Source organism: Panthera onca, chromosome B3, assembly GCF_046562875.1.
Source record: "Panthera onca isolate mPanOnc1 chromosome B3, mPanOnc1 haplotype 2, whole genome shotgun sequence".
Lineage (NCBI taxonomy): Eukaryota > Metazoa > Chordata > Mammalia > Carnivora > Felidae > Panthera > Panthera onca.
The window spans coordinates 102,116,920-102,132,002 of NC_138344.1; the positions used below are offsets into that span (position 1 = coordinate 102,116,920).

Here is a 15,083-nt window from a genome sequence, read left to right on the forward strand (position 1 = left end):
GTGCTGACATATTTGAAAAATACTTGATCTTTGGAACCTGATCTATTCCTAGAGTCAAAAGACTCACCGTACCTCACACTAGTCTTTACTTCCTCGATTGGAAAAATGACAGAGGTGAGCTCTAATATATGAGATCGCCGAAGATTTGCCAGACGCTCATAATGACTCCTTAAGTCGATGGTTTTTTTTTCTACCAGGTCACCCAGTTTGCGGTTGTGCCTCTGAATCTTCTCCTTTTTCTCTTGATGCCGCTGTGCTCGAGTATAAAGCTTCTGATTCTTTTCCTTGGTTTTAAGAAGGCCTTCGGAATCTAAAATAAATAAATCACATGCAACAATTATCACTACAAATAGTTCCTGGGCAGTGCAGAACCCACCACACAAGCCTAAGCATCTTCCTGCAGTTTAACTGAAAGCAAAAGCTCATTCAGGTTAACTAGATAAAGCTAAATGGAAACTGAGAGTTCAGCTTAAGTAGATTTTACACATAAATCAATGTGGACCACCACTAAAAGGACTCTGGGTCTCCATCTGTAGTCATCATTTGCAAGAACCACTCAACAGCTATCAAGTTTAAGCTCAGACCAGGCAGTACCTGACTTATGGTAAGCACTGAAGAATAACCACGTTGGGCAGAAAAGGTATCTAGTGCAAGTTTGAAAAACTTATTGGCCATCTGATTTTCCTGTCCAGCAAGCAGCTATTCTATGCCACATTTGAAGCTCCGCAGAGACAACAAAAGCCCAGCCACACAACCAAGAAAGGAGACAGATGCTCATCCTGTCTGATGTGTGTCTTTTCACGGAGCTCCTTCAGGTTTGGGATTAAGACCTGCTAGAGTGTTAGGTTGTGGCTAAACTTCTGTCTAAAGTGGCAAAAACAAGTTGTAAAATCTCAGACAGACGCTAGAAACAATGTTGGAGGTCAGACAAGTTCAAAATCAAGCTCATCATTTTCCCACAAAAGCCTCATCTTGATACCTAGGTTCTCTACTTAATGATTACACTTGACGCGCCCACTGCCCAAGTCAGTCCCCTGCTGGTCAATTCCATGAGCTGATCACTCCATGACAGTTCCTTAGATCTAGGGCTTTCTTTTCATTCCCACTGTTACAGTCTTATTAACTCTCACCCAAACTCCATCTCCAGCCTGGCTCCACTCCATGCTGTCACTGGCTCAGTCTTCTTCAACCGTAACCAGTGCCTGGCAGGTCTCCACTGCCAAACACAGACTGACCTCCCTGGCCTTGAGGCCACCCCCACACCGGCACATACCCCACTGTTCCCTTCTGCACACCCTTCATTCAAGCCTCATTCAATTACTAGACACTCCAGACCTTTTCCATAAAGTGACACTATTTTTTAATTTGAGAGAGAGAGAGAGAGAGAGAGAGAGGGAGAGAGAGGGAGAGGGAGAGAGAGGGAGAGAAAGGGAGGGAGAGAGAGGGAGGGAGAGAGAGGGAGGGAGAGAGAGGGAGGGAGAGGGAGGGAGAGAGAGGGAGGGAGAGGGAGGGAGAGAGAGGGAGGGAGAGGGAGGGAGAGAGAGGGAGGGAGAGGGAGGGAGAGGGAGGGAGAGGGAGGGAGAGAGAGGGAGAGAGAGGGGGAGAGAGAGAGAGAGAGAGAGGGAGAGGGAGAGGGAGAGGGAGAGGGAGAGGGAGAGGGAGAGAGGGAGGGAGAGGGAGAGAGGGAGGGAGAGGGAGGGAGAGAGAGGGAGAGAGAGGGAGGGAGGGAGGGAGGGAGGGAGGGAGGGAGAGAGGGAGAGAGAGAGGGAGAGAAGAGAGAGACCGCAAACAGGGGATATGGGCAAAAGGTGAGAGAGAGAGAGAGAGAGAGAGAGAGAGAGAGAATCCCAAACAGGCTCCACACTCAGTGCAGAGCCTGACACCGGGCTCAATCCTACAACCCTGGGGTCATGATCTGAGCCAAAATCAAGAGTTGGATGCTCAACCAACTGAGCCACCCAGGCTCTCCAAAGTGGAACTATTTAAATGCACACATGCATGGATACAGAACCAGTCATCATTCCCTTTATGAGGTCTCACTCCTATCCTGTTCAGATCAATGTCTCTCTAGGAATGCTATTAGCTTCTATTCCTCAAATGTCCAAATTTTTCTCATTCATCGAGGCCCCCCTCCATAAATGATCCACAGACCTCTTGCTCTTCAGAGGCCCATGGCACTGTGGGTACGTCACCTATGGCACACGGCTTAGTTCCTTATACCAGATCCAACCAAAGCTTTGCTGTCCTCTGACTAAAATATAAACATCCAATACGTGTTTGACACGTCCTCTGAGGCCCACTGAACCTAGGTATTTCACTGTAGCCATAAAGTTTCTTGCAGTTTTACTTCTCCTTAGGTGCACATTCTCTTTACCATTCTTGCTCAGTGTGGATGTTCTAATGTTTAAGTCTTTCTGGTTCCATCACACTAATTTTCCAGCACGCTCATTCATTTTCATGATCTCTACTGAGTTCTTTGCCAAGTGCTCAACCGAATGTTTGGCCATATGGTGGTCAGACGTTTTAAAAACAGTTTAGAACTTAATACCAAGATCCTCCACAGGTGGCAGGAAATCATCAGTCACCTAATCTGCACTAGTGCAGACTCAGCACTCAAGAGTTTCACTTGTCCTTCTCTCCATGCCATCTCCTCTAAACATAAAAGCACTTCGATGCTCTTTCTGTCATCTACTCTTGGTTGTTTGGATAAGGAAGTCTGTAGCACTGATCAACTCAACCTTCATTCAAGGTTCATATATATATATATATATGTGTGTGTGTGTGTGTGTGTGTGTGTCTGTATATATATATATATATATATATATATATATATATATATATATATATATATATAATGTATTATTCTGTATCATGACACATAAAAGATTCCAGAGAAATATTCATCAGGCTCTATAGTTTAGAACATATAACCTTTTATGAATATTTGTGATATTTCAACAACAAAGTTAAAAAAAATATACTATCTACTGGGTAGCAAGCTCTTAATCTGTGAACTTGAGACCATGCATAGTTTCTGGAATCCATTAACTTTCTTAAAATTGTTTGCAAAATTTTCTGAGTCTCATCTGTGGTTCCCAACCCTGGTAGGTCAGCAGTACCACCCAGAGCAGGGCTACTCAAGAGTGTGGCCTATGGATCTGGGCCCATCAGTAAACTACCAGCCAGACAAGAGAAGTACAGAAATACAGAGTAAGTTTAGCCTACAGATACTGCCTATCTCACGTGGCAATATGCCAGTGCCATGATATCCAAGTGTCCAATCATGCTTCCAGTATTTTATTGTTTTATAAAAGTACTGGTGTCAGTTTATGACAGATTAGACACCACAGAGGAAAAAACTGGTCTTTTACTCCAGACAGTTTGTGAACCACTGACGCAGTCCCCATGCGTGAGATTTCAATTTCTCACGCCCAGGGTGGGCCCTAGGGCTCTCTCTCGACCTCACAAGGGTGGCTTCCTCACAAGCCTCACTCCGATGGCTTGCTAGGGAGAGAACCCACTGTTACAGGGCCCACTGCTTTTATTTAATGTTTTCCTTTTTAAAGCCCTTACTCCGACACGTGATGGAAAAATGTGACAGGCACACGTGGAAAAGTAAGACATGATCACAGTTAAAAGCGAAGACAATCTAACCAGAAAGCTTTGTTGCCTGTCAGCCCATGTTGAAGTTCTGAGTGTGATGTGCCACAGGGCTGAAAAGAATGGTAACTGGTATTCCTCTCCTCCCTCTTCACCCTCTCCTTCAACAGAATCCACACCAACCTCCTCATAATCCTTCTCGAGGGCCTCAGAAAACTCTCCTTCCTCCATGCCCTCACCCCTATACCAGTGAACAAAGGCACGCTGCGCCTACACCAGGCCAAACTCGTGGTCCAGGTGAGCCCAGGCCTCCTGTTGCTCAGCGTACGCACAGCTTGCTGTACTGTGGCCACGTCTCCAGCAGGTACCACAGTAGGAGGCAGGCCCACTGCGTTTAGTACCAAATCTCTGTGGCGATTTTGTTTTGGGGAGTTAGGAATCTGTTAAAATCAGCTGATCAAAGTCAAACTCGCTCATTAGGGAAACGCACAAACTCAGTAACTCCAGCAATTTCAGGGGGCTCACAGATGCCTGGTGGCAAACCCCTGGTGTGAGCATCACGGAAGGGTGTGGAAAGAGGATGAACCAATGTTAAGTCACGAGTCTCTACACTGCTCCTGAACCAGAGCCTCTGGAGATGCATATGGAGCTCAGTGGGTCACCAGCTGTCCACATGTTCAACACCTCTTCACCAGGCTGCCTGCCATTCTAGCCTAGTAACCCTGTGAAACGCCACAGGAGCACCTTAGTAGGACATTTTCAAAGGAAGCTTTTACTCTGTTACATACCACTATAAAATACTTGCTTCTGAACGCAACGAGCAGACAAGAAAGGGATTCATGAGGTATGATGGTGACTCACTCTGAACTTTAAACACTGATTTTCAAAAATACATGTAATGTTTCTAAGGATACAAGATTTCTAAGAGGGCTCTCCTAAATTTTGACAACCATCTATGATAAAGTATGATATATGCAAATATAATGTAAGATTAATACAGATTAAAATGTGTATGAGACTCACTGATGGAGAAAAAGCCAATATTCTGTGCTTCTGGAATGAACTAATAATTATAACTGAGTACCAAGCTTCCTGTTAGCAAAGGCAAATGTAAAATACATATTCCTTAATTTTTTTAACTGAGAGAAGTAGTGTATTCAGAGTAGTTTTATACATACATATACATGTGTATATATAACATCTCTTTGAAAAAATATATAAATATATTTATTTATTTAAAATCCTTACAGAAATGTTTTACAAGAGGAGGAAGGCAAGCAGGAAACCTTTCCAGGTTGCTATTGCCATCCCCCCTCCTCCTCTCTTTCTCTCTCTCTCTAGCTTATTAATCCAACAAAATTCCACACTGGCGCTTTATTAGGTCTAGAAGAAGAGGGGCAAATTACTTACTTATCTTCATTTCTTCATTTCCTTTACATATTGTTTGTTTTAGCTGTTCAATCCTCATCTTGCAGGACATTATTTTCCATCTCTTAAAAAAATATATATACAATAAATATCACAAATGTTGGTCTCTTATGATGAATATGATTATCTACCCAGGATCATTATTATTTTGAAGCATATCTTAGAAAACACAATGAAGAAAAGACCAATATAATTATACTTATTATAACTTTTGTAACTAACAATGGTGGATTACAAAACAGAAAAAAATGTCATTCTGTAGGAAATTAAGACAAAGAAATTCACATAGTTTTTTTTAATTTAAATCCAAGTTAGTTAACATATAGTGTAATAATGATTTCAGGAATAGAATTTAGTGATTCATCACTTACATATGACACCCAGTGCTCATCCCAACTGCCCTCCTTAATGCTCATCGCCCATTTAGTAGTCCATGCCCCCCCCCCAAGACCCCACCAGCAACCCTCAGTTTGTTCTCTGTATTTAAGAGTCTCTTACGGTTTGCCTCCCTCTCTCACATAGTTCTTTTATGTGTTAATGAGGACAGAGAAAAATGGTGAAGGATATTCTCAGGATATTCTCTTAACCTGCTCAGTCCAATATATAGCTAGTGATCCCATGTGGCTATTTAAAAGTAATTTGGAATTACATAAAATAAAATTCAGTTCCTACTCAACACCACCCACATGTCAAATGTTCAACACCACATGTGGCTACCATATTGGTGAGTATAGATACAGACAGACCACAGAAGATTCCACTACTATACTGCTTGCAACTCTTTATGCTATTCCCTGAGGAGACCATTAACATCACTGTATTATCTCACTAATACAATAAGCAACTATTACTTGCAAAATAATAAAAAACTCAATAAAAACAGAAGTTTTTTTCCCCTAAGGTAAATAAAAGATCCGTAAAAATGCAACCTGGCAGTCAGTTAAAAAAAATATGATTATCTGTTCTGTAAACGTGGATAATTCAAAGCTTAAAACAGCATTCAAATGTTTATGGTGTTTAACACTGGTCTTAATCCTGATGGTATAAGACGTAGAGCAGACTGCAGAGATAGTCCAGCTGGCGAAGTGCTAACCTCTCTGCTGGACAGACATTTGAAAACAGATTCATGGGGACTGATGGATGGATTGAGAGATGAAATAGCAATGAGATGTCTTCACTTTTATAGGGTATTAGTCTTTAAGAACCAGTACTGAAGTTTTTGATAGAAAACTAGAAAACAGTACAGGGAATTTAGAAACATGGAAATGGAAGGATTCTTTATAAATAGCCTTTAACGATCTCTTTCTATATGACGTACTTTGTTTCTATAACAGAGCATAAGAATTCACTTATATCACATATATTCTTCAAGTATTATTGAAAAATTATGAGTGGTGCTTATTGTGAAAAAAAGTAAACATCACAGAAGAGAAAAAATAAAATGATCGTTAGCTTGACTCCTTCCCATTCTTCAAGGGTAATCTCAAAGTTTAATACGTATCTTTTCAGATTTTTTTTACAGTATATTTGTATTTAAAACACATACACAGATGGAATCATACTTTACTCTAGCCTTTTTGTTTGCTCTTTCATTAAAGAATTTATCCTGGACATCATTCCGTATCAACACATATGGATTGATCACATTCTTTTTTAACAACTACACGGTATCCATTATTTATCTTATCCTGTCTGGTGAGCATTTAAGTTATTTATGGATTACTACCCATGCAGTAGTCAATCAGCTTCTCTATCCATTAATCCCTGTATTCACGCATTTGTTTTAGGAGGAAGATTGCTAAATACCACATGTGTAATAAAAAACAAAAAACAAAAACAAAACCCAAACCACCAACTTATCCTCCAAACAAATATGTCAATGTATATATTCTCACCAACACTGAATAAAAGTGTTATTAATCAAACTCCCTATTTTCATACATTGTACTCATTTTGTCCCGGTTTATGTTCATTTTGCTCAGGGTCTCCAACACACAGAACTTTTAAACTTTTATGTAGTCTGTCAAAGTGTTTTCCTTTATGGCTTATAAAGGCCTGCTTATCTGCAGAGTACATAAATACTCTCCCATATTTTCTTTTAATATTTTTAGGAGTTTACTTTTCACATTTAATCAGCAATCCATGTAGGGAGTGTATATTTACAATGAGTAAGTTTTTTTTCAAAAAGGACAGTTTATGGTTCTTGTATTCCTATGTCAATACCAGACTTGATACTTATCCTTTATAATGGCTCTAAAATTAACTGCCAATATTCGGTGTTTGGTATCTAGATAAAATATGTGAGGGCCCACACTACAAATATATTCAAATAGAAGACTGCCAAAAAATGATCAAAATACATTTAAATTCAAAATGAATTTTTAAGCACTACCAACTTAAAAGCATGTAACCTCACATAGAAAGAGTATTCTTTAAATACTTCTTACAGCTTACCAACTGATCTGTTATCCATTTTCCTTCCATAGCTTTTAACACCCTGTACAGAGAAAAGACAATAATAAATTTTGTAAAGTTCTAAAATGTAAAATCGATGTGTTTTTAAAGTAACTTCTTCAAAATGGCTGGAAATACCAAAGCGGAACTTGGGCATTTAAAAATGTTTTCCAAATTCCCCATTCTCTAATTTTTTTCGTCACCTCCTTCTTTCTGTGCTTTAAAAAAAAAATTTTTTTTTAAGTTTATTTTGAGAGAGACAGAGAGAGTACAACTGGGGGAGGGGCAGAGAAAGAGGGAGAATCTCAAGCAGGCTCCAAGCTGTTAGCGCAGAGCCCATGTGGGGCTTGAACTCATGAAACTGTAAGATCATGACTGGAGCTGAAATCAAGAGTTCGGACGCTTAACTGACTGAGCCACCCAGGTGCCTCACTTTTTACACTTTTAATACTGCCCAGAACGTTTCTGTAAACATTCATAGTAAATTTCCATAACAACCAGAGACTCTGTCCTCAGTCATAATCAATCATTTCCATCAGTCATAATTATTAATAACAGTTGCAAGAGTATTCATGATATAAAATGTGGATGTTCAGTTTCTAAAGAAACGGCACAACCTGACATCTGTACAAATCTGTTCTGTGGGGTGAAAGGTTCTATGGAAGAAACAGAAGTTCCTGTGATTAAGTTAGAGAAATGACTTAAATAAATCTAAGCAGGTTTCTGTCAGGTGGGGAGTCTCAGAAGATTTTATCTGCTTACAAATGTGTTCATCAGACCTGGGGTGCATCTGGAGGAAAGCGACTGGGTCAGTTTGGGACAGAAGATTCTACAAGACGATTCTCAAATCCAGAGAGTAGGAGATTCATCAGGGGTGCATGTTAATAACTCAGATTCCAGCGCCTTCCCCCACTCCACACCCAGTGAGTCAGAGTATCTGAGGATAGGATTCCAAGAATCTGCATTTTTAAGGTAGGAACATTAGCTAATGCATGTAGATGATATGCAGACCACAATTTGCAAAAACGCTGATCCTGAAGAAGAAAGATAAATGGAAGGGGTGATGCCCTATAGGACACTTATTTGCCTACTGTTCTGGACCCATTTGCCCCACATCAATTATTAGGGCCAGGGATTTGATTCATCCGTCTAGTCACTGAGTGCCTACTGTGTACCAGGCACTGGGTCTGATCCCAATATTTTCTAGGAACTTGATAATCTCTCCTATTTTGCTTCTTCCATTTGCACTGCTCTTCCATACTTTGAAATTGTATCCTTACTTCAGCAAGTTAGCAATCCATATATCTGCATACCACAGCACTGAATTAAACCACAGGGTGACAAGAGAACCTCCACACATGGAAAAACAAAAGGGAAACTCACTCTTTTTGAAATTCTTCTTGCTTGCTCTTAAGTTGGTTTAACCTTTCTTTCTTGTCTATAAACCTGTAAGAAAAAAATGTATTGTCTTATTTAAATGTTCATTCTTTAAATTTTTATTTTATTTTTATTTTTTATTTTAGAGACAGAGAGCTCACACACAGGGGAGGGAGGAGAGAGAGAGACGGAGAGAGAGAGACGGAGAGAGAGAGACGGAGAGAGAGAGACGGAGAGAGAGAGACGGAGAGAGAGAGACGGAGAGAGAGAGACGGAGAGAGAGAGACGGAGAGAGAGAGACGGAGAGACAGAGAGGGAGGGAGGGAGGGAGGGAGGGAGGGAGGGAGGGGGAGAGGGAGAGGGAGAGGGGGAGAGAGAGAGAGAGAGAGAGAGAGAGAGAGAGAGAGAGAATCCAGAGTAGGCTCCAAGCTCAGTGCAGAGATGGACACAGGGCTCGGTCTCATGACCCTGGGGATCATGACCTGAGCTGAAATCAAGAGTTGGATATTCAACCAAGTGAGCCACCAAGGCACCCCTTAAATATTCATTCTTTTCAGTTCAGTGAGATTTTGCAAACCCCTGAGAGCCAATCATTTCTGCAGAGTCATTTGGAGATGTCACAGTCCTGAAAGTAAGTACACATCTTCTCAGTCGGGTGCACACACAGCTGCTTATGCCATTTGCTCATTTCCAAACTAAGTTCAAATTCTCAGCTTTAAAATTCTTTCATGGGAAGGGCACCTGAGTGGCTCAGTCAGTTAAGCATCCAACTTGGGCTCAGGTCATGATTTCGAGGTTCTTGAGTTCGAGCCCCATATTGGGCTTGGGATTCTCTCTCTCTCTGCCCCTCTCCCACTTGTGCATGCAAAATAAGTAAGTCAACCTTAAAAATAAAGATAAATAGGGGTGCCTGGGTGGCTCAGTTGGTTAAGCGTCTGACTTTGGCTCAGGTCATGATCTCATGGTTGGTGGGTTCGAGCCCTGCATCGGGCTCTGTGCTGACAGCTTCAGATTCTATGTCTCCCTCTGCTCCTCGCCCACTTGTGCTCTGTCTCTCAAAAGATAAATGTTAAAAAAAAATTTTTTTTAATAAAGATAAATAAAATTCTTTCATGGGTTTAGGGGTGCCTGGCTGGCTCAGTCAGCAAAATTCTTTCACGGGTTTATAAAATATGTCTAGAAGCCCCACCCCAAAGGTTAAATTATCTTCTAAAACAGGCACATCAGAGCACTACAGTGAATGTGAATTCAAGGAAACTAAGGCTTCTAATATAAACATGATTTTAATTATTTAGCTTAATTCAATCCTGCTCTCACCTATAAATTGGTTCCTTATAATTTTTAAAGTATAACATTTTTTCCTTACTAATTTTATTGCCAGTCATTATGAGCTAACAAGTTACTTAGAACAAGTTATCAAAAGGAAGGGATATCACACGCAGTTCATTTTCTCTGTCAGTCCTCCACCCTTATCCTTATCATTTTCTTCCTGCTCCCTTATTTGGAGTTTAGTTTGCTCCCCCTCTTTTTTCTTTTCTTTTCTTTGCAGTTTAAGGTAGAAACTTAGATCAATTTACATCAATTTTAAGCCTCTCTTTTTAATATGACCATATAAAGTCATATTTAGTTAAACCCCCAAAGTTAAAGTATTTTTTAAAGTTTTTAAATTTACTTATTTTGAGAGGGGGAGGGAGGGAGAGGAAGAGAGGGGGAGGGGGAGGGGGAGGGGGAGGGGGAGAAAATGAATCCCAAGCAGGCTCTGCACTGTCAGCACGGAGCCCAGTGTGGGTCTCGAACTCATGAACCATGATATCATGCATGACCTGAGCTGAAACCAAGAGTTGGATGCTTAACCAACTGAATCACCCAGGCACCCTAACCCCCAAATTATTGATAGGGTATATTTTCATCATCATCTAGTTTGGAATTGCTAATTTTCCATAAATTCCCTCCTTGACCTGTAAGTTATTTAGAAGTATATTGCTTAATTTCCAGATATGTGAGCTTTTCTAGGTAACTTATTCTTGTTTTCTGTTATTTTGATGTGGTCACAGAATATACTCTATAAGATTTCAATCTTTTGATTTGAGAGGGTCTTATGGCCTTGTATCTGGTATGCCCTGGTGAAAAGTTCCCTGTGCACCAGAAAGAATATGTATCTATAGCTGTTGGATACAGTGTTCTATAAAGGTCAACAAGCTGAAGGTGACTAACAGTGTCATTCAGATCTTCTAGATCTGTGCTATTCACTAAGGTAGTCACCAGTCACATGTGCTACAGAATACCTAAAATGTGCCTTGCTGCATTATAAGGATCTGGGTTAAAAAAAAAAAAATCATAGGACTAACATCACACAACCGATTTTTAAACAAGTTGACAGTGGCTATTTTCAAAGAAAAAAAAAAAACAACAATGATAATGCTATATGCTATAGTAAGTAACATAGTATGGAGTCCAAGATTAGGCTTTTGGCTGTCTCCCAAATTCCTAGCCTAAATGAAAACAACAGAATAGTAACAGCCCCAGAAATCTCTTTCCTTAAAATCATCCAGGTTAAAAGGAGTCTGAAATATCATTTCTACTTCAAAATGGAAGGGATTGATACACAATGGATAAAGACAATGTGGTAAATATACGTGATGAAGTATTATTCCCCTGTAAAAAAAGAGTAAGACCTTGCCTTTGGGGACAACATGGATAGACCTAGAGGGAATTATGCTAAGTGAAATAAGTCAGACACAGAAAGACAAATACCGTATGATTTCACTTATATGGAGAATCTAGAAAACAAAACAGACAAGAAAATACTTAAATACTGATTACTAACTGGTGGTTGCCAGAGGGGAGGTGGGTCGGGGTGGAGGGGCAAAATAAAGGGGATTAAGAGGGACAAACTTCCCATTATGAAATAAATAAGTCATGGAGATGAAAAGTACATAGTCAATTATGTAATAACATTGTATGGTGTGACAGATGGTGACTACACTTACAGCGATGAGCACTGAGTAATAAATAGAAGTGTCAAATCAGTATGTTGTACACCTGAGACTAATATAACATTGCATGTTAATTATACTTCAATTTTAAAAAGAGAAAAAAGTAGAAGGGATAAAAAATTCTAATTATGACCCTACCATTTAATAGTCACTGAAAATGTAAAATATATGTTAAGAAAGCAAATCAAGTAATTTTATACATTTGTACGACTAAATTAAAATCAAAAAAATTCAGTTCTTCAGTTGTACTAACCATATTTCAATAGCCACATACAGCTGCTGGCTAGCCTACTTGACGGGAAAGATACAAAACATCATCACAGAAAGTTGTACCAACAGCACTGCAATGGCGAGTAAGGTAGTAGTTACTACTAGATTTGAAACAGTACTAGAACACTCCAAAACCAGTATGGAATCTAGACAAACCCATAGATTGACCAGTTAATTTATCAGGCATTTAGTCTGTGTCTGCAACTTACAGCAAAGCATCTTCCAGAATATTAAGAAATCTAATTACATAGATTACTGTGTATTCTTGGACACATTATTGACATATGCTTCCATTTCCATGTATCAAAAATGAGAAACTAATGGTATTTACTTCTACCTCACTGAGGCTACGTGGTGATTCATGTCCTAATAACCTGAAGATGACAAATTTACAAGACTCATCAGACCAGGCAAACAAATGACTGACATGGAGGATGAAATCTTGCTTTTAGAGACTATAAAAGTTCTTCTTTCAGATCTGTTGTAAAAATGCCACTTGGCACTAAAACAAATTGGGAAGACAAACAACCGTGCCCAGCCTTATACTGAGCTGGTTCTCTTGGGCTTTGTTAAAAACAAACTTAAAATGTAAATATGCAGTTGCCAGCAGGAATAATAAACAAAAGATAACAATTCCTACTGTATCAAACACTTCTGAGTCATGTTATTCTTCAGGAAGGAAATTAAAAATAGGTGGTGTTAACAAAGCTAAACAGTGGAGTGGATGAGATCAAGGAATGTGGCCAGGTCAGCATTTCAACTGCTCATCTGCACACTCATCCGTTCTCTGCATTCTCCATCACACCACTGATGGAAAGATAAAAAAAAAATCCACTCCACAATTTTGTGCTCTCTCAATCTGGTTTCCAAGAGGTAGAAAGATTCATACAATCATCACACTCAACTAGATTTAAGGATACAGGTTTTACCAAAGAAGGGGGGAAGAAGGAAATGTTTTATGTACTGCCTTTCAAGGAGAGCTGATCACGTAAAATATCTGGTCTTTTTCCAGGTCAGAACATACACACTAATTTCAATCTTTAACAAACACACAGAATCTCACTGAATGGACATCCTATAGTTTATTTATATGAACTCCTACTGATGAACATGGGCATCATTTCTGAATTTTCACTCTTTATCAGTAATGTTATAAGTGAATATCCTAGTGCACAAACCTTTAAAAGCTTTTATTTCTCAGAAATTCCTATAAATAAAATAAACTGCTGGGTCAAATACTTACATGCTAAATTCTGGCAGCTGGCTTTAAATTTCCTCGCCATCATTTCATATAATTTACAACCCCACCAACAGGGAGTAACAGAACCTGTTTTATCTCACTCTCTCCAAAGACTGCACATTTCTTTTTAGTCTTTACTAAATTAATCGGCCTCCTACCCCTTCCCCCAAAGATAGTTCATAATTCATGTATTTGTCTTTCTTTATTTCACTATTAGAAATGTTGGAATGTCTTTTCCTTATTGACTACTTACTTCTCTTTTATTGTTCCCCTATGTCTTTTGTTCATTTTTCTAATAGCTTTTTTAAGGGCTATTAGGGAAATTAGCCATTTTTCTTTCCAACATCATGACATTATTTTTTCTCAATATGCTTTCTGCCTACTTATGTTTCTGCTTTAGAGAACTTTCCAAACTTTTACACAGATACATTTAGCAATTATTTTGATGTCGAATGACTCTAGTTTTGTGTTGTTTTCTGAAAAGAGTCTGCCAGTGAACCTGTACCAAGCACCAGGGCTTTTACAACACTATTTGTTATATTTTCTCTCCCAATTTAAAAATACCTTGTATATTATTTACCAAATTCCTCCAAAACTTGAGTTGTTTTTTTCCCTAAAAAAACACTTCCTTAAATGGATTTTGTCTCCTAAATTCTTCCATACTTTTGCAACTATGATCTTTTTCCCCCATTAACAAAGTACTCCCTTAAACTGACTTTCAAACAGTCCCCCTGCAACAGAGAGTGATGAGAATTAGGAGCCCGTGGTCACACAGCACCCGGGTGGTACCAGAGTGGGCACATGGCCCAGTTTGGGGCATTACGCCTGTCTGGGCTAACCTGGGGATGGGTTAGAGCCGGCCCTGCGAAGGGAAGGAAGGCATTAAAAGCAAAGGAAATGTTGCTGATTCACAAGGCAAAGAGCTACTTTATCCGCACCAACGCATCTCAACACAGCAGGTAGGATAACAGGGTTAGGAGTGTGCTGCTGCTGAGGCATCAGTCAAGAGTGTGAGCCCCGTCACTCCACGCTGTTCCAGGGCCACAGACCATCATGGGCGACTGAGTGGATCTATTCACAGGCTGGACTATTCACACAAACCTGCTTCATACCACAAGAAAACAGCACGAGGGCGTGTACTCTATCAGGGATCCATATTATTAATTCTGTTAATTCTAGGTGATAACATCCTCATAACACCCATAACTTAGAGTACTTACTATGTCCTAAGCATATCCTTTCCTAAAATAACTCTAATCCCTCCATCTGCCTGCCCAGTGCTTACCCTCATCCTAGAGATCTTTGTGCCTAAGAATATGGCAACAGAAAAGTCTGAGAAATACTAATGAATTTTGAGAAAGGCAAATAATAATAACCTTTCAAATATGGAGTTGAGAGACTTAAAAAATATTAAACCCTTTGAACCAGCTATTGCAGTTCAAAGAAATAGATTAGAGATGAGATGAATATTTATGTTTGAAGGCACCAATCACAAAATCAGTCACAACAGCAAAAATTGAACACAATGTTAATGTTCAATAGGAGAATGATTTATTAAATGATACTATACTGCCATGCAGGACACTGTAACATTTTTGAGGACAAGACATGAGCATGTGTTTTAGGAGATGTTGGGGGGGGGGGGTGGAGGCACAACACACTATGTACACATGGTATGATTCCAAACGAAAAAATGTATTAAGCACGCACGTGTGTGC

The 15,083-nt window shown here is 39.7% G+C and overlaps 1 protein-coding gene across 1 annotated transcript in view; it reads right to left on the reverse strand.

The window, feature by feature from the left end:
• ATG14 (autophagy related 14) overlaps positions 1 to 15,083 on the reverse strand; it is a 39,600-nt gene that overhangs the window by 17,108 nt on the left and 7,409 nt on the right. Inside the window, exons 2-5 of the mRNA XM_060619895.3 lie at positions 8,866 to 8,928; positions 7,483 to 7,525; positions 5,011 to 5,092; positions 73 to 310 (exon numbers count right to left, since the gene is read on the reverse strand). Of these exons, the coding sequence (XP_060475878.3) occupies positions 73 to 310; positions 5,011 to 5,092; positions 7,483 to 7,525; positions 8,866 to 8,928 (426 nt within the window). The remainder of the gene's footprint in view (positions 1 to 72; positions 311 to 5,010; positions 5,093 to 7,482; positions 7,526 to 8,865; positions 8,929 to 15,083) is intronic.